We start from the raw sequence: 20,696 nt of genomic DNA, 5'->3' as shown, positions 1-20,696 counted from the left end.
ATTTTATCTGTATGTTTAGTAGGCCAAGATTTAAAACCTTCTCAACACTTTTGGAGCAGCCCTCAAAGTTCCAAGACAAGATATCAGTTTGATTGTCTAATATATTAACTACATGGGGCTACCCTATAATCCTTATAATCATTTAGGGCCCCTGGCAACCACTGCCACTGAAACAAATTGTCATCATGGCTGCTAAGAAATGAATTCCTGCTTTACAAGTGAAACCCTTCTACTTCCTGCTTTGCAGAGGAAATTACAGTGAGCTTTGCATTGCTCGCCAGCTCCTCAGGTGAGATAATGTCCTTCTCTAAGAGGGAATACCTGTTCGCATCACTATAGTTATTTAGCGTAGATCTACAAGCTTTTGGAAGGTGCGGAACTATATCAACCCCTTTTTAAAATAAGAAAATTCACAATTTTCCATTACTAGTTTGAGAATTACAAGTGGCTAAATGGTAACCATTGCTTTTTCTCACCACAAACATTTAGTAATTGAGCTAGTTTTATGTCACTGCTTCAATCATCTATAACTACTTTATTTGAGCCAAAAGATACAACAGAAAAAATCTATTTGGGGCACAATCATCATCATCAAATAGCACAATAAAATCAAGAGGCTTCACAGTCGCAGTCTTTACCCTTTTGCTAGCCAGGTGACCTTTTCTGGTTAATCATGTAAGAGTCCCTATTTCTGAGGCCACTTAGTGAGGCATAAGATAGGGCATTTCTTGTCCTCCAATTTGGTGCCTGCAGCCTGGTTCCTGGGTCACATGACTAGGTGTAGTTGGCCTTTGTGTATTCCCCCCCGGACAGTCACACATTCGGGGGACGGGGTGTTGGCAAGACAAAATAGGTTGTATGGGAGCTACCCTTTCTATCAGGAAAAGGATTGGGTCAACAATAGCAAAAATTCAGAGTTCCTTCTCCTGGATTCACTATATATCAAGTAATGGGGTATTCCCCAGAGAAGCAAGGGGGTTTGTAGTGTTACAATAGTTACCAAATTTACACTTCATTGAAGATGGTGCCCACAAGTATCAGCAAAAAACATGAAACAATAGTGTTTTTATATCAAAATATTGATCAATTATTTATTTAAAAACATAATGCAAACAGTTTATCATAAGTCACAACATGTACAAAATTACAAATTTATTTTAGGTTTTTACAAACGCAAAAAAACATTCATCATTTTAAAAACAATTATTAAAACATCATACTGTCAATTATGCAATCGTTTTGAGTTAAAAATTACTGGGACATAGGAACGAAAAAGTGTCGACGCAGCGTTTCGGTGCCTCTTTGTTTTGCACCTTCTTCAAGGACTCGTTCACGAATCAGTTATTCTACTCTGAAAACATACAGTGATACATAATGTTAGGCCCATGTTTTCATACATTTGCACATAGATATTTAATAACATTTCTAAACTCAGCTGATATTTGGTAACTATGAACATCAATACAAGTGCCCTGCCGTTTCTTCGCATTCAATTTGTTAACAAAGTGCCAAGGATGCAATCCGTCCCTTGTGTTATGGGGGGTCTAATTGTTATTATTTAGACACCTAGTGTTCTAGTCCTTACAGGTTTTCATTTACAGGGAGGATATATCGCCTTGGATGGGTTCTTTGATTTTTTCAATTATCAAACTCAACCCTTTAACTTACCCAGGTGCGAACATCCTGGTGATCTTTCTTATATTTCAGATTGAACACGTTTCTTCTTGTGCTCGCTGTCTTTCCTTATCACTTATTTCTAAGGAAAATTGTATCGTAGGACATAATCGATAACTGTACTTGAGTTTCACTTTAACTGTTGTTTTTGCACTGCAAAAACAACAGTTAAAGTGAAACTCAAGTACAGTTATCGATTATGTCCTACGATACAATTTTCCTTAGAAATAAGTGATAAGGAAAGACAGCGAGCACAAGAAGAAACGTGTTCAATCTGAAATATAAGAAAGATCACCAGGATGTTCGCACCTGGGTAAGTTAAAGGGTTGAGTTTGATAATTGAAAAAATCAAAGAACCCATCCAAGGCGGTATATCCTCCCTGTAAATGAAAACCTGTAAGGACTAGAACACTAGGTGTCTAAATAATAACAATTAGACCCCCCATAACACAAGGGACGGATTGCATCCTTGGCACTTTGTTAACAAATTGAATGCGAAGAAACGGCAGGGCACTTGTATTGATGTTCATAGTTACCAAATATCAGCTGAGTTTAGAAATGTTATTAAATATCTATGTGCAAATGTATGAAAACATGGGCCTAACATTATGTATCACTGTATGTTTTCAGAGTAGAATAACTGATTCGTGAACGAGTCCTTGAAGAAGGTGCAAAACAAAGAGGCACCGAAACGCTGCGTCGACACTTTTTCGTTCCTATGTCCCAGTAATTTTTAACTCAAAACGATTGCATAATTGACAGTATGATGTTTTAATAATTGTTTTTAAAATGATGAATGTTTTTTTGCGTTTGTAAAAACCTAAAATAAATTTGTAATTTTGTACATGTTGTGACTTATGATAAACTGTTTGCATTATGTTTTTAAATAAATAATTGATCAATATTTTGATATAAAAACACTATTGTTTCATGTTTTTTGCTGATACTTGTGGGCACCATCTTCAATGAAGTGTAAATTTGGTAACTATTGTAACACTACAAACCCCCTTGTTTCTCTGTTGGCAAGACAAGCCTTCCGGACAAGAAGGGAGGGGTGGAGCTGTGCGCAGACCCACTTGCCCTTTACAGACCCTGCCTCAGCTCACAAAGACATTCACAGTAGCCTTTGTGACTCCAGGCATCGTGGGACCATGGCAGGGAGGCAGGAAATTCCAGAGGGGGGGGGACTCGGGAAGTTACTTCCACTTCAAGTCTGGCACCAGGTATACAGTTAGGACCCTCAGACCCACTCTTCACTTTACTTCTGGACCTGCGGAGGACTCTAAGAGGACTGCCCTGCTGCCTGAAGCCTTTCCTATGCCCTCGGAGGTCTGCCCTGCTGCTTGAGACCCACTTTTCTGCTCAAACCCAGGACTACTAGAGTGACTCCAATGACTATTTGGCTGGCCTCCTGATCCGAGCCTCAGAGAGAGAAAAGGCAGCAACCATCGTGAACCCACACATGGACCCAGCCTGAGTGAGTCCTGGGCCCTCGGAAGTGGTGCTAAAGGTGCCCACATAGCCTAAATCCAGAACTTAGGACTTAAAAAAATGTTCAGCCAAAAAAGTGCTCTAACTGAGAGGAAACCGGGACCTACCTGCTCACTGATCTGCCCACGGTGCATCTCCTGTTGGCCTGACTTAGCAGTAGCTCCCGCTACATTGTTCTGAGCAGCAGCAAATCATGTTCAGCGGCTTTCAGCAGAAAGAGTATCCAACCTTGTGAAGCCCTTGTTGGCTACAGTCTGCAGCTTTGTCCCGTTGGAGATTTTCAACTTCCAAAAAAAAGGACTAATTCCGATCATCAAATCTTCACCAAGATTTTGTCCTGCAGATCCCCGGCAGTGGCGTCTCCTACTTGGACACCACTGGTTGCCTTGCTCTGCTGACCTTTACAATCTCAGACATTTTTCCTCAAAAATTCTTCTAAGTCAGAAGGTAAGTAGAGACCGGGCCCAAACCACTTTTTGTATCAGAACCACCCTCCATTGTGGTCAGCCATAACTTTCGACTTTGCCCTGGTTTTTCTTGATTAGATGTCTGTGGTTAGCACACTGTTCTTTTATGTACTATTTTTCACTAACACGTTTAAAAATGTTTCCTCTGGTTCTACTGATTGAATTTTTGTTGTTTTGGTGTCAAATCATTTATTAAATTTTACTCCGTTTTTTAATTGGTGTGAGTTTTTTTTCAATATTGTGTTCTCACATTTCTGTTTGTGTGCTACATAAATATTTTACACATTGCCTATAAGCTAAACCTGACTGATTTTGACCCAAGGTACCAGAGGATTAAATACAGTATAATTTAATGACCTTTTGTGGTTTACTATGACAATGATTGTGGCTGTTGCTTGAGTAGGCCCCCCTCCCCTCAACCAACAACCCAATTTCTCACAAGTGCATTCCTTTAAACAGTGGGTAGTCTTGTGTAAGGCCTTGGATGAGGTGGAGGCAAAGGTTTGGGAGGTTGTTTTGCAAGTTCAGAAGGAGATGAGTCCTGGAAGCATGCATAATATCCTGCGACCATAAGTCGAAGTTCCCTGACAGGGGCGATTAGGGCCTGGATCATCATCAGCTCTATATTCTTCAAATGGCTCAAAGGACCCCATGAACAAGATTTGCCTTCTACTCGCTCAAAAACTAAGCAGTCTGCTAATACAACTTGCATATCCATGGGAGGCACTAGGGGGCGCACAGCGGGATGGCTGGATAATACCGCAGCTCCGCCGGACGACCACGACAATGTAGGTTTTTTCCTGCCTGAAGCCCACAAACCCATCTGTAGACACCGCAAACGGGTGTGGGACCATCCTGAGCACAACATGTAGGCTCGACAAGGCAGGGCACTGTGAAACAGCAGCGATTCACAGCGGAAAACGGCACTCACCGGACGGCGGCTACAGTCAAGATGGCGGCCAGCTCCGGAGCTGCCCCGGACAGAAGACTGACACATTGGTGAGTGCGTCGGAGCGTGGAGAGTGGGAGAAAATAAACGGCGGGCTGTGATCTGTGAACAGACAGCAGCGCAGACTTCACTGGCGCCAGTGACGAACTCACCCCCACGTCGCGCGACCACCATAGGACCGAGCAGTGGCGAGATCAAGATGGCGGCGCACTAACGGAGAGTTGGAGGAAACCAGCGTAACAATTGCGCATGAAGGTAGTTTTGGCCGCCACTGCACGGGACATTCTGCAGACCGCATGGGAAGATTTGCTGAGGACGCCTGATGCGTGCACTGCGGTACGCCTAACGCAGCTGCAGGTACGAGCGATGGGATCGGGGGCCTCCGCGGCGCTGTGCTGACGGATGACTGCGTGATGAACTAACATGGGGCACTGAGCGCTGTAACTTGCTGCCGCAGGGATCAATGCGATCTACGACCCCTCCGCGCGTCCAGATCGGCACACGGCTAGGGCTTTCAAGATACGATGGTGGCATAATAGCGATGTCTGCACCGCAGAAGGTCATGGGCGGGACACTGTACTCCACATGCAGAGCTGCTAAGCTGGGGCGGAAAGAGGTTTGGACGTCTGCACTTGAGGGAGGCCACGTATCGGCTGGTCGGAGCACAAGCAAAAGGGCACAAATAACGTGTCAAATTAACACAGAGTGCGCCGACTAACGTTCAGAACAGTCACAGGACCCATAGGAGTACTACACCCCAGTGCCAGCTGAGATGTGTGGAACCTCCCTATGATCGTACGTGCATGCAGTGTCCCCTGAAACACCGGTGTGCAAGATCTCGGTGCTTGTCAAGCTCGGCTTTGGGCTCAAGTCTGCGCATAACATCGTGTGCTTGTCGAGACTGTTTGCAACCTACAACCGACCGCGCTCATGGTGAACTTACACACCATAGTCCTCTCCACACCCACCAGCTACCTATATCACGTCACAGGGGGGCACAAGGGCCGGAGACACAGGGGTCCTCACCCGGGCATTCGATCACGCGCCACCCCGCAGTCAAAACGGCGACATCAAACAGAGTGACCAGATCATCGCTCCAGGCTACACAGACGAGGCGCCCGCTCCAGGAGAAGATGGGAAAGCCTGATAAACAACAGCAGAAAATTTCATTTGAAAGTAAGAAAGTACCTAAATCCACGGACCAGATGGCGGACGGTGACATGCCAGCTGACCTAGCGACTAATACCAACGTGGAGAAAATACTGCTGGCCATACAGGCGAACCTGCAGGACATTAATGGCAAACTGGATAATTTGACGTGCAGGATGGATGGCATGTCTGCGAAACTTGACAAGCATGGTGAACGTTTGGACACGGCCGAAAACAGGTTATCCACGGTGGAGGATGAATCCCGTGCTACCTCCTCTAAATGCACTGGTATGGAACGCATTTTGGAGGTGATAAAGGCGAAGGAGGAAGAATTGGAAGCGCGTTCCAGACGCAATAATGTACGCATCACAGGACTGCCGGAATCGACCAACACAGGCCGCATGGAGTTTTATGTAGAGCAGCTGTGCAAGGATATATTCGGCGAGGACGCACTCTCTCCGGTGTTCATCGTGGAGCGTGCACACAGATCCCTAGCACCACGCCCGCGACCGGGAGCTACACCGCGGCCGATAGTGGTCAGGATTCTAAACTATCGCGACAGGGACACTATACTGCGACTGGCCCGCGAGAAAGGTACGATTACTCATCAAGGGAACACCTTCGAATTTTATCCGGACCACACTGTTGCTGTACAACAAGCGAGGAAGGAATTTGTGTCTACAAAAGCCAAACTCAGAGACCTTAACATTAGCTACTCCATGCTATACCCAGCCAGATTGCGGGTCTCCTGGGAAGGTAAGCCAGTGCTATTATCCACGCCGAAGGCTGCACAGGAATTTGTAAAAAAGGTGATACAGCAGTCTAAAACGAAAGCACGTGAGGAGCAGCAACAGGACTCGGACTTAGCGTCACCCATCACGGTAGAGGAAGTAACTGAGGTAATCGGGACTCTCCCTAATGGGAAAGCGCCAGGTCCCGACGGATACACTAATGAATTTTATAAACGATATGTAGATATCCTTGCCCCCCATATGGTGGAAATGTACGGTGCAGCTTTTGACAGGTCGGAATTACCCCCTACACTACGTGAAGCAGTAATAATCGCTCTACTCAAACCTACCAAAGATCCAGAAATATGCGACTCTTACAGACCGCTTTCACTTATAAATACGGACTCCAAAATATTGGCGAAATTATTGGCAATACGACTGAAACCAATGATGACAAATTTGGTCCTCCCGGATCAAGCAGGGTTTATCCCTACGCGTTCCACTTCACATAATACTAGATCATTGTTTGCTCTATCGCATTATCTTCAACCATCCACAAAAGCAGTGGCGGTGATGCTAGATGCCGCCAAGGCTTTTGATTCTATTGAGTGGAGATATTTGATTGCTATTTTACAGAGAATGGGTTTTCCCAAGCGCTTCGTCCAGTGGGTATCACTAATATACACTAACCCGTGCGCCCGAGTTCGCATCAACGGTTACGTATCAGACTTATTTAACATCCAGTGTGGTACTAGGCAGGGGTGTCCGCTTTCACCTTTATTATTTGCCTTAGCACTTGAGCCCCTAGCCTGTCTAATCCGACAGAATTACAAGTCGTCAGCGCTGCAGTTCCCATCCGGACCATTACATATCTCTCTGTACGCAGATGATATGCTGTTATACGTCCGCGATCCCAACACACATTTAAACCAAATATTACGTGAATATATCAAATTTGGAGGGCTCTCAGGTCTGGCCATAAACTGGCCCAAGTCCTCCATTATCCCTCTAACAGATACGACAACTCCTCAGGACACTGAATATCCATTGGAGTGGCAATCGGAACCTATAAGGTATCTGGGTGTGATGTACCATCGAGACCCCGAGGTGGTTATCAGGTCCAACTATGGACCAGCAATATCCAAATTGGAAGACAAGATACAACGTTGGGTACAACTGCCACTATCCTTAGCGGATCGTATAGCGATCGTGAAAATGAACATATTGCCTAAGCTGCTATATCTTTTCAACAACATCCCTATCACGCCTCCTGGAGAGGTGTTCCGCCACATAAAATCGCTTGTACTAAAACTTATATGGGCAGGCAAACAAGCACGTGTGGACTTCCAAACACTAACACTTCCATATATTCGGGGAGGTTTCGGGGTGCCGGACTTTCTACTATATTATTTATGCGCTCAGGCACAATACGCTGCATACTGGTACCACGAAATACCGTACCTCACACACACTGCTATCGAGGAGGGGGATGCGTTGCCAATACCGCTAACGGCGATCCTATCCCATGTACGGCAGCCACTACATGCTCAAGATATCAACACAGTTGACACCACCATTAAAGCCTGGAGGAAATTGAGCCAACTGGCACATAAGACTCCATTATATGCGCCTGCAATGCCTCTACATTACCACCAGGCACTGTCGGTCACGGGTGAAAAAGTGGGCATGTCCCTCTTGCAGCAGGTGGGCATTGTACGAATGGGTGACCTATTTCATGAGGGCACGTTTGTCAACACGGAGGACCTAACATACATCCACAATAAAACACCTATGTTTAAATTCACACACTACAGACTGAAACGGGCAATGTAAATGTAAATGTAAATGTATTTGAGCTTGTAAAGCGCACTGCTACCCGTCCGTATGTTTCCTGGCGCTGTATAACTCTGGGGAACCCGTCCTGGCTTTCCCTGTGGGATGGTCTCTGCTGGGAGTCCCCAAGGTGGAGCCAGGCATCCCCGGAATTGATGGGGCCGTTGTGGAGATTAGGCAAGCTAATGCCCAGAGTTGCCGAGTGGAACCCCTGATTAGAGTAAGCACCGAAGCGAGAATTATCGAGTCCGCTGACCCAAGTCCACGACCCTGCCGCGTCGGGAATTGAACCCTGGTCCCGGGCCGACTTCTGCTCCTGAGTCTGCTGCATCTAACCAGTGAGCCACACTACTCCACTCCAGTGCAGGTACACTATCCAACATTCCCTACCGTACCTAGTAGCCTGGACACGCTACAGCTGATCATTACAACCCAGGACCTATCATACCTGGTATCTAAATTGTACACTGCAGCACAAGCTGAAATAACATACACCACTGACAAAGCCAAAGCTAGATGGGACACTGTACTGGTGGAACCGCTGTCTGAAAAGGAGTGGCAGCAAACTTGTGCTTTAACGCAAATACTTACCCCTAACGGCAATCTGAGAATTATCCATTACAAGTTTGTGCATCAGGCATACTACACACCTGCACGTATGTGCAAATTTGGCCTACAGGATAACGACAGATGTAAAAGGTGTAACGAGGAGGGCGCAGGGTTTGTACACTTGGCATGGTCCTGTCCTAAGATCCATGATTACTGGACGGAAGTGATAACTGCACTGTCCGTTATGGTAGGGGTAGAGTTGGAATGCCCAGTACGCACTTGCCTACTTGGTCTTGTACCACAACTCAAAGCTACCCGACGTAAATTTTGTGTGATATCACTGTTGTTAGCCAAGAGACTGATTGCTAAGTGCTGGCACAGCAAGCAGGTGCCCAAAACATCAGGATGGTTACGGGATATGTCCAGCTGTAGGGACAAGCTGCAAACTTACGAGGAAGAACTACCTGCAAAATCTAGGCCCAAGGACTTCTGGTGCTATCTCACTGACTATGTGCTCACACTAGATGCAGGTGAAGAGGAATGACTCATGTACACAAACTACTATATAGGAATTGAGCACCTTCCAGCCCCGTATGCCTCGCAAAATACCATGATTCGCACTCATTACACTGTTACGACAGTGAGCTTGTAAAGGTCTCATATTTTATGTTTTTAATTTGTTTGTTTTCTGTTCACTGTTGACCATCTACAAATTCATAAAACTGTAAGACCTCAAGTTATGCATTGCAATGCCGGATCTAACGTTATTGCACTGAGAAATTTATGTATAAATCGTCGATATGTTCTGTCTTCTACTTTGCGGCCGGCCCCAGGGTTGTAGGCTCGTGGCTGTGTACGAATAACAAATGTCAATAAAGGTCTTCAAAAAAAAAAAAAAAAAACTTGCATATCCATCTCTTCTCCAAGCAAGTTTCTTTATCTGAGCATTCCCCTACTTACTGGTCCTGCTACTCTCCAGTCATGAAAAAACGAACGATCCGAGCCTTCTACTGATGCATCACTAGCTTTCAAAACCCAGGCAGACTCAGGGCAGTCCCACTGCCTGTTTACTTACATTATCCACAGATCCTTCTCCACCAGCCAGTCCCAAACAACCTGAAATTTTCTATTGTCATTTCCAGTGTTAAATGGTAATCCCTGACCATATCTCAATAAAAAAGTCAGAAAAATGACCTACTTTCCAAATACAGGGAAGCTCTCAAAAGGGCCATCTCTTGGCAAGCATAACTCTTAAGACAGTCCAACATCATTCAATACCTATTCTTAACTGTATTCTGACTGGCCAAAGGCATAAAATAGGCAATAGCCTTATTCATGGATAATCTCTGCCTGTTGGCCTACAGTGGTAAACATCCTACAAAGGCTATAAGGCCCATGTCCACACATTTGTAAAGGCACTCTGCCCTCCATCACCAGATATATAAGTTTCATGTTATTAACAATAATCTTCACCTTCCTCATGGACAACATCAAGCATTACTAGCCCACAAGAGTCCCCTCCTCTGGCAACCTCATCACCACTTGCAACTTGGAAGCATTACAATTGGATGCTCTGCTTAGTTGATTCTCACCAGGCAACTCTGGAACTTGCTCTTCCACTAACATACATAAGAATGAAAACAGCAAACACTTGAAATGGAAACACAAGTCCTCTGCTAACCCACACAGCCATCCTGTCTCCTAATGCAATATGTGTTGAGGGCTAAAAGTATATTTCTTTATGGAAGAATATGAGAGGAAGATTAATAAAACCCTCAGTGCCAGAGCATTCCAAACATGAGAGTTTGCAGAGATAAAATCAGGCTAGAGCTTTAGAATCTTGGCATCTCTAAATAATGGATTTACAAACTATGGACATTTCTGAACCAACCCGAATTCTTGACTTTTGAGGACTGATTCTTAGTGTGAAACAAGACAAGTGTGTTGAAAGTAATACAGTTAAATTTGAGAGAAATGCAAAGGTGTGAGATTAAGCAGAGTACTAGAGACAGAAGGAGTAATGCAATCAAAATGGAAAGAAACATCTGTCAAGCCAGCTTTGGAGTGAGGAACAGTCTTTAGTAGGAGCAGTGGTAAAGGAGGACCCCCTCAAAAGCAGCATGTTACCGCCATCCGTTCTGGAGCTTCCTGAAGATTGAACCACAAAGGAAGTCAGAGGTAGCAAGCACAAGTCTGATTCTTCCACAAAGATGCCATAAAAAGAGCAGAAAGACGCAGGTTTATTAATGTGAGCTTGAAAATTAAGCATAGCTGTGTTTAATAAAACCCAGAGATTCCACTGTGGACACTTTCAGTGAAGACAGAAAGGAAAGCCAAGCATCAACCAGATATGAGACTCGAGGAGATGAAATGAAGAGCAAATGAATCTTGGAGAATCCATATCTTAGGAAAAGATTAGGTCCTTTTCGGATAGTTCTAAGACAGTTCCCCAGAAAGTAAATGTCACTTAATGATGACACTCAAAGATAGAACTGGGTGTCATTGGCATATTGGTAAATGAAACAACTCCATCTTCCCCCAACCTCTACTAAAAATGGAGGGATATCAACTCACCTCCAAGGAGATCTGATCACCTGCCTCCTTCTTCCCGTTAATTCGAGCAACTCTTTGCAGGTTCTTCAGGGCGGTCTCAGTTTTATTGTTCACTATCAGCCAACGAGCTGATTCTGGCAACCACCTGCCAAAGGAATGGTGAAAGAACAGTTACAGAAAAATGTCAGGACTTTCCTTGGTGTGTTTATTATTGTGTTTAGCCTGATTCTACACATTCTAATGTATGGGTCATTAAGTGAACTTATGCATAGACAAATAAAACAACATGATCAGGATCGCTCCACTTATGAAGCAGGGAAGGCAGGGTGTTCAGTCCTACAGGATGTATTTCGACCACTGAACCTCAAAAGATGTGCTCAGAAAAAAATGGAATACAGTAGCCTGCTGGTTGATGCATCCTGCTGCTATGAAATAGCAGATACTATACTTGTAAAACGGTGCGGATCAAGTCAACAGGAAGCAAAATGTTTTGATATAACATTAATGTACATCAAGGAAGTTATCCAAGTGATATCTTTTTCTTAACTAACAAAATCTTCAAATTAATGGTACGTGAATGTGCTCTGTCGAAAAATTTTCTCATTGGTAATATCATCCATAAAGTTTCACCCCTATAAGGTAGTCATCATAATATTAGTAAGGGAGCAAGAGTGAAAATGTATACAGCCCATGTCACAGAACTATAGTCTCAGACGGCAATCAACAGGCAAGGACAGCAATAAATACCTAAATATGAACTACTAAATATTTACTGTAAATATTTTTTAATATGTAAAATTGCTGGGCTTATTTTTAGTATTTTAACGTTTTTATCATCATGGTTTATTGTGTACTTTTGTGATTTTAATTAATCGAATAAAGTGATTTTGACCTGACCTGAACTACTAAAATAACCATGTGGAACATTTATGAGTGGGCCTGAACCATGAATGACCCTTGGAAATACATTTTCTGTAGACTCTGTACGGCCATGAAAGCTGGAATGAGGAGGTGCCTTGTCAGAAGACTCCCCACCAGGTGTTTGTTATAAAAACAGCGTGAACCAACAGGGACATATAAAAAAAATCTATAGGCATATTGTATGTAGGACCTGCTTGGATCTGCCAGTATTACACCTCATTGCTGTTAATAGCACAGCTAGCAGCCATCCTGAATTACATCAGGAAAAATATTAAAAACGACACTGCTTCCGAGTCATGCGTGAAGAAAGGTATCATCAGTACAGATTAAAGTGAACATTGGGGGCTAAGAGTGGCCTCCATGGCTGATTATAGGCATCGGAAGTTGATCTCGTTAAGTGTACAGGGTCCTCTAAGGATGGTGTCAATTAGGGAGCATCAGCAGTCTAAGAGCTGCCCTAGGTATGGACCCAGCGAGTTCTGTGTGTTTCCCACAGGTGGGCCTGAGCTGATGAATCTGTTCTTCCTGAGTATGGACAGCTAAACACGTTCTCTCTCCGGAGTTGTGTGACAGCCAAGGCTGCCCTGTCTAAGGGAGCAGCATGGGCAGCCAAGGATGCACTCTAAAAGAGGCACAGGGCAGATGGAGATGCTCTCTCTGGCCGCAAATGCCCAGCTGATGATTTGATATCAGGTGAGCACAGGTAGCTAAACATGCTTCCCTATGGCCATCTGGGTAGCTGGGGATGTTCTCAATATGCGTCACATCCGTCTGTTTTCCCTAGGCGGACATGCGCAGTGGATCACTGTCAGTTTAGGATACTCCCAGTGAGCGAGAATTAACAGCTTGGATGGACATGAGCAGCTGGAATTTTGCTCCTTGAGGGATTAAAGGCAGAGGAAGGTCTTCTCCACATGTATGCATGAGCAGCAGAGGATGCTTCTGATTAACCCGTGCTGTACACCGATCCACAGAGTGGAAGAGAGACATCTGAAAGATTCTTTAAGCAAGAAGATTTGATTTGAGATATTCTCCCTGGGGGAGCGTGGGCCGCCAGCACTGGAGGTACTCATTAGGGGTATTATCTGAAGGCGGGCACTAGAAAACAAGGTGATGCCCCTCAGTAAGGGAACGGAACAGCCTACGTTGCCTGCCATCTTGACTTTAACTAAGTTTCAGAATATCAAAGTAGTGGACACTGTTAAATGATGATGAAAGGCAGACTGGGGATGCAAGGAAAGCAGCCACAAGGGTGTCAATAGGCAAGAAATGGTACAGGTATCAGAGACAGATCTATAAACTAAAGGCACGTAGCTCACCATGAATATAGGAAGAAGATGAAAAAGGGAAGAGAGATTGCAAGCTGCAGCCAGCGCCAGTCTCTGAGCCAGTATGCCAAGCCTGCCAGGACCACCTGACCCCCAGTGCTGCAGTAGCCCTGAACTGACACCACGATGGCCCGGAAATTCGTTGGAACCCATTCCAGACCTTGAAGAAAAACAACATGCAGTCAGGCAATACCATGAGAACGAAGGTAAATATGCAGAATGAATCCCAATATTGATCACACAAACAGAGAGATAGTAAGGAATTGGCATGACGAAAAGGACTTGTAATTCACCACTCTCTATTGATTTATCTCGAACTCAGTTCGTTTTCTATCATAAGGTGAGGATGGAAAATGCTTTATGATTCGCCCTGAGAGAAATGGTTCAGCAAAAACTCCTATCAATTTAGGTCGACTAGAGATTCTACAAATCCTGCTGTGTTCGGGGGAACTGTCTGTGAAGCAGTTTGAGTCCTAAATCTGCTGTCGCAACTCTGGTAAAGCAGCATTATGTGCCCTTAAATAGGAAAATGTATTGAATGAATAAACCATAAAATCATTTTGTATCTTAAAGGCCTAAACCAGGCGGCTCAGCCGAATAAATAACTGGTGTGAGGGACCACCACATTGCACAAATCTCGTCTCATATCACAGTTTGTTCTTTCTTCCTGTTGGTTTTAGGACTGATCTGCGACATATCCACACTTAATGCCCTCTTGGAGGCAAGGTAATACAGTGTGACTTAAATATTACTGACTCTCCCGCAGCTCGGTTGGCATAACAGAGGCTGGTGATATTATCTGCAAAGATGCAAACTGCACTGTTTTTCTTCTAACTAATTGTATCTTCGTTTCCTACGGCCCAGGATCATTCATTGATCTCTCATTCATACCCTTACTCCTAGTGCCTTCGATGTCTTTAAGAATATCTGCTCCCAATCTCAGACTTCTGCAAACTATTCATGGAATTAGTTCAGGACCTTTTATAGATCTTTCTAAAATCTCTCACGTTAATTCAGTCACAGGTGGACTGGTTTACGTTTTAGTACAAGCAACTACTGGTTGCTAATCAGTATCATACTCCAAGACTTGCTAGATGTACAATGATCTCTGCAGCAGGTGGTTTAAGCCCCTTAGGGCTAGATGTAAAAACAATAGTAATATTGATTACCAAATAGCGATTTTTGTGAATCACTATTTTATAATTGCTATTACTAACGGACACAGGGATTATCCAGCCCCTATTCACTAAACAGCGATTCGTAGTGGGTCGAAAATAGACCTACCGCATGAATACTGATGAGGTAAGTCGAAATGTATGACTCACTAGGATTTGCTGCCATCACAGGGATGGTGGCCTGCTAGGGTCAACAGACTACCCTGTCTGTGATTTCTTTTTAAATAAATAATTTTTCTAAAAATGCATCCCGTTTTCCTTAAAGGAAAATGTTATGCATTTAAAAAGAAAAGAAAATGTTTCAAAATAATTTTTTAACAGTAGGTAGTGGTCCACCCATAGCACCACTGCAATGCTCTTAAAAAATATTGTTTCAAAAATTCTCAAAGGGGAACATCTCTGTCACTCTCTTAACTGCATTGCTGCCAATACTGGAAGGATCTTCATTTATGGTATCAAAGTCAAGCAACATTAAAGCATGCTGTACATGGTTCCACCAAGGCAATTTAAATGATCTATTTAAAGTAATTACCTCCCTCTTCAAACGCAAACAAATATTGCCATGCTCGTAATCAAATACAATATAAAACTGGGGCACGAGTAATAATATCAGCAATAGGTTTGAAGCCCAGAGAGCATTCAGGGGAGTGAAAGGGTCCAATGCTAGCAAAGTTCCTAAAAATCTACTCTCTACTTTATCGAGAATGGAAGCATCTAAGAAGCCCCGCACTTCGTCTGTATATAGTCGCAGCTACTGCATTAGCACATGCATGAGGGAGCTCAACAATTGACTCACAATCTTTTTTTTGCATCTAATAACAGGAAATGCGGCTTGCCCCAAGATGGCTACAGCTCTCTCTCTATGCTGGTTCCAGACCGGCTTATCATGCAAATATGTATACAGACAAATAAAATTGCTCACCCACTCTACTTGCTCACTGCTGATGTAGAAAGAGCTCCTTATAGGGGGGAAAAACACTTACCACACGGTCAAAACCACGCAATGCCATTACAAAGGATCCATTACCATGCAACGTCTTTACAAAACAAGCCTTTACCACGACTATACTATACCTTGTCTACGCATGCCTTTACAATGTAAGGTAAGTGTATTTAAGGTAAGTGTGTGCATATAAATAAATATATATATATATGTATGTGTGGGAATATATACATATATTTATTCATATGTATAATATATATATATATATATATATATATTTAAATAATAAATGTTGGCGTTCAGCGAGGTATTGGGTGACAAGGGTGTTTTTAGGGTTCAGTGGAGGGTAGGAGTCTTGTGTGGTAAGGGTGTTTTTAGGGTTTAGGCATAAAGGGTGGTAAGGATGTTTTTAGGATTTAGGGTTGGGGATTGGGGAAAAGGTGATTTTAGGGTTTAGTGATGGGTAGCACTTTAGGGTGGTGAGGGATTTTTTTAGGGAGTAGGGGTGGATGATGGAAAAGGTGGTTTTATGGTTTAGGGTATTGTAAGGTTATTTGGTGGTAAGGGTGTTTTAAGGTTTAGGGTGGGTAGAGGTATTAGGTGGGAAGGGTGTTTTTAGGGTTTGGGATTGGGGTATTGGGTGGTAAAGGTGGTTTTAGGGGTTAGTAGTGGGTAGGGGTATGGGGCGTAAGGGTGTTTTTAGGGTTTAGGAATAGGTCGTTTTATAGGGTGATAAGGTTGGTTTTAGGATGTAGGGGTGGATAAAGGTGGTGGTGGTGTGTTTAGGGTTGGGGTGGTAAAGGTTCTTAAAAGAATGTAGAGTTTGGGGTTGCCCCTCAATTTAAGGAAGTAAGGTATATATCTGAAATAAACAAAAACGAACATTAAAATTAACATTAAAGAGTAAGAGATCTGGTTTTGCACTGTAATGTCTTTTCCCCACGTTTTCCTACATGTATATGTTGTATTCTCCATCAGCCCTTTTTGGCACTTCTCTCTGCATGAACAGGTTGCACTTTCTATAATGGGTGCTTTACTCATACCATATTTATAAACTAGCCTTTAACGTTTCTGAAAAGTGGTTTGATAACAAATGGTACTGCACCAGGATTGTGAATTGGTAGTGAGGTTTAAGAGGATTTTAATTGGGTGGGGGTTATGTAAGAGGAGGGAAGTGTTCCTTTAAATAGATACTCTACACATTCAAACTTGATGGCGCAGTAGAAGACTTTTTGCCGTAACGCGTCGGACACTATCAGCACTGAGTACTTTTGTGAGAATTACAAAAAAATAATAATTAAAAGAATGTGGATCAAACCAATTGGAGCCGTCTTCTGCTTTATTGGTGAATGTAAGCGGCTGGAAGAAAACATATATATATATATATATATATATATTCAAAAAAGAAGGTTGCCCAAAGTGGAAAGCCGCACACGAGGGGGTATCACACACGTACTGCCGGTGGTCATACGCAGCCTGTCATACACCTTTCCTCAATCTTGCCAAACGCGTTTCGGGCGTCATCCCGCCCTTGATCACTGGCAGCACAACGTAGGACAGAAGACAAGGCTTGATTTAACACACCTAATTTATTAAAATGCGAAGTCCCGCCCATGTGGGCTGTGGCAAGGCATTGTGGTTCTTGCAGTTTCATGCCACGAACTCCCGGTGCATAAACCCCAGTGGGTGCCTCAGTACCAACGTTGTTTGAAATGTTAACCCCAGTGGGTGAGTAGAGATGATAACAGTACCGCCGTAGTTCCAATATTTACCGGCAGCTCAGGCCCCCCTCGTTCCAGTCACCACTCTCATTGACGAGCAGTGTAGAGCCGCCAGAAGCAGCGGCGGGGCTTTACCGCGACCAGGCAGGCCGCTAAATGTTCAAAAAAGAAGGTTGCCCAAAGTGGAAAGCCGCACACGAGGGGGTATCACACACGTACTGCCGGTGGTCATACGCAGCCTGTCATACACCTTTCCTCAATCTTGCCAAACGCGTTTCGGGCGTCATCCCGCCCTTGATCACTGGCAGCACAACGTAGGACAGAAGACAAGGCTTGATTTAACACACCTAATTTATTAAAATGCGAAGTCCCGCCCATGTGGGCTGTGGCAAGGCATTGTGGTTCTTGCAGTTTCATGCCACGAACTCCCGGTGCATAAACCCCAGTGGGTGCCTCAGTACCAACGTTGTTTGAAATGTTAACCCCAGTGGGTGAGTAGAGATGATAACAGTACCGCCGTAGTTCCAATATTTACCGGCAGCTCAGGCCCCCCTCGTTCCAGTCACCACTCTCATTGACGAGCAGTGTAGAGCCGCCAGAAGCAGCGGCGGGGCTTTACCGCGACCAGGCAGGCCGCTAAATGTTCAAAAAAGAAGGTTGCCCAAAGTGGAAAGCCGCACACGAGGGGGTATCACACACGTACTGCCGGTGGTCATACGCAGCCTGTCATACACCTTTCCTCAATCTTGCCAAACGCGTTTCGGGCGTCATCCCGCCCTTGATCACTGGCAGCACAACGTAGGACAGAAGACAAGGCTTGATTTAACACACCTAATTTATTAAAATGCGAAGTCCCGCCCATGTGGGCTGTGGCAAGGCATTGTGGTTCTTGCAGTTTCATGCCACGAACTCCCGGTGCATAAACCCCAGTGGGTGCCTCAGTACCAACGTTGTTTGAAATGTTAACCCCAGTGGGTGAGTAGAGATGATAACAGTACCGCCGTAGTTCCAATATTTACCGGCAGCTCAGGCCCCCCTCGTTCCAGTCACCACTCTCATTGACGAGCAGTGTAGAGCCGCCAGAAGCAGCGGCGGGGCTTTACCGCGACCAGGCAGGCCGCTAAATGTTCAAAAAAGAAGGTTGCCCAAAGTGGAAAGCCGCACACGAGGGGGTATCACACACGTACTGCCGTGCGGTAACCTCCTTGGGTGTGGCCTCTCCACATTGGGCAACCTTTCGTTTGAAATATATATATATATATATATGTCAATTTCTGCTTGGAACGGTTTTGACCACAGAAAATCACGGACCACCACGCAGCTCATCGAGTGTTACAGAGGTAGTTTATTATCCATCTCGGGTTAAGATAGGCACGACGTCCGTGATTTTCGGTGGTCAAAACCGTTCCAAGCAGAAATTGACCTATATCCATTGCGGAAGTTTTTGGTTGCTTTCGCCTCCACTGGACCCCGCCCTGACTGCTGGTAGCCGCCTTCAACCTCACGTTGTTGCCGATCCGGATATATATATAATTATATATATATATATATATCACGCAAGAAGTTTCCAATAGAGTGCGCTCTCAAAAACGATAGTCTACACCAAAAAGATGCATAAAGGGTGTTTTATTCCTCTCATAACATGTTTCGAAACATGTTGTGAGAGGAATAAAACACCCTTTATGCATCTTTTTGGTGTGGACTATCGTTTTTGAGAGCGCACGCTATTGGAAACTTTGTGCGTGAAATTGACTACCGGCGTGCTCCACCGGCAAGTGCGCCAACTCTCGAGGGGCCCCAGCAATCGGAAGGAGCGTTCTGTTTGTACATATATATATATATATATATATATATATATATACATATATTACCTACTGGCGGTCGCCAGTAGGTATATATAGTTAGGATTTTTTCCCTATGGGATTTTTGAAAATTCTATGTCTAATAACTTTGGCGTTTGTGGACGGAATTGGCTGAAATTTTCAGGAAAATTGAACATTTTGTTCCTGAGCAGCCCTTGGAAATTTGGGGGGGTTTCGTCAAGGGGGGGCCGAGAAAAAAGGGGGGTCCCAAAACGTGTTTTTAACATTGAGTTTTCCATAGGGCGGTTGGCCTCACTTTTAGCCCGAACGGCTGAATGGATTTCCATGAAACTTGGCAAAATTGTAGGGACTGGTAGCCCGATGTGCCTTTTCTAGGTCTCAATATATGTGCTCCAGTGGATTTTGAGAAATTAACGTTTAAAAAAAGATATATATCTGTAAGCGCGCTCCGGGCAGCGCTCCGGTCCGCGGACCTTAAGCGTACCGGAACTTCGCGTAGCTAAGCTGATTGGCTCTCCGGTGTCTGTCAACATTCTAAACAGTCCGGAGCGGCCGCCATCTTGTCTCTCGGTAGGATTGAGAGACAAGAGGAGGCCAAAACAAAGGCGAAAATGACCATAAGGGGGCATACTAGATCCTCCCTGACCCCCTAGGTTTAATGTGGAGGTTTTAAAAGGGCCCCGCGGGGCAAAAAAAACAAAAACATTTTTTTGTTTTTTTTGCGTGGGAAGCGCCCGGTCCGCGAACCGGGAAGCGTTCTGGGCAGCGTACTGCAATGAAAAATGAATGATAGACTTTTCAAATGCTGTATGTTAATTGATTGTTGTTTTTGTTGATTATTTTTTATTTTCTTTCTTTTTTAAGCATTTTTTTTAATGTGATTGTGTTTCATAATTTATTAAACTTTCTAACATTTCATTGTCAGAAATTTCATAATTATCATGGAATATACATTGTAGTCTCTGAGGGTGTAAAATGTCCTCATTTGCAAGGAGGTTATCTACTGCTTGTACACATTGCAGTAGTTCATTGTCCCAAGTTTCATCGAAAAATTCAATGTCAATTTGATCAATTGTATCAATCAATTCTTGGCTGCTCTCTTGCAGGTCCATTTCAAAAGAAACTTGGTTTTCGCCTTCCATTTTGCCTGAAATTTGGGTTAAAAAAATATATATTAGTAGAGATAGGGCAATGTTGGGAATAATTTTAGATAGGCATTTTTTATCAGTGAATTTATCTTTGGGCAGTGTATAGTATCAGAGTGGAAGTAGGAATATAAAAAAGTGTATGTGATTTAACGTAAGTAAATTCATAATTATACAAGAGAAGCCTAACTCCATTCATAACTATAACAGAGAAGTCTCTCTAAATCTATAACTACTACAGAGG

The 20,696-nt window shown here is 43.9% G+C and overlaps 1 protein-coding gene across 1 annotated transcript in view; it reads right to left on the bottom strand.

The window, feature by feature from the left end:
* Positions 1-20,696, bottom strand: part of LOC144782948 (solute carrier family 22 member 6-like) — a 92,571-nt gene that overhangs the window by 39,465 nt on the left and 32,410 nt on the right. Inside the window, exons 4-5 of the mRNA XM_078662176.1 lie at positions 13,637-13,805; positions 11,418-11,541 (exon numbers count right to left, since the gene is read on the bottom strand). Coding sequence (XP_078518302.1) covers positions 11,418-11,541; positions 13,637-13,805 — 293 coding nt within the window. The remainder of the gene's footprint in view (positions 1-11,417; positions 11,542-13,636; positions 13,806-20,696) is intronic.

Source organism: Lissotriton helveticus, chromosome 9, assembly GCF_964261635.1.
Source record: "Lissotriton helveticus chromosome 9, aLisHel1.1, whole genome shotgun sequence".
Taxonomy (NCBI): Eukaryota; Metazoa; Chordata; class Amphibia; order Caudata; family Salamandridae; genus Lissotriton; species Lissotriton helveticus.
Note: the sequence above shows the minus strand (reverse complement) of the source record. Positions and strands in the feature narration are given on the sequence as shown.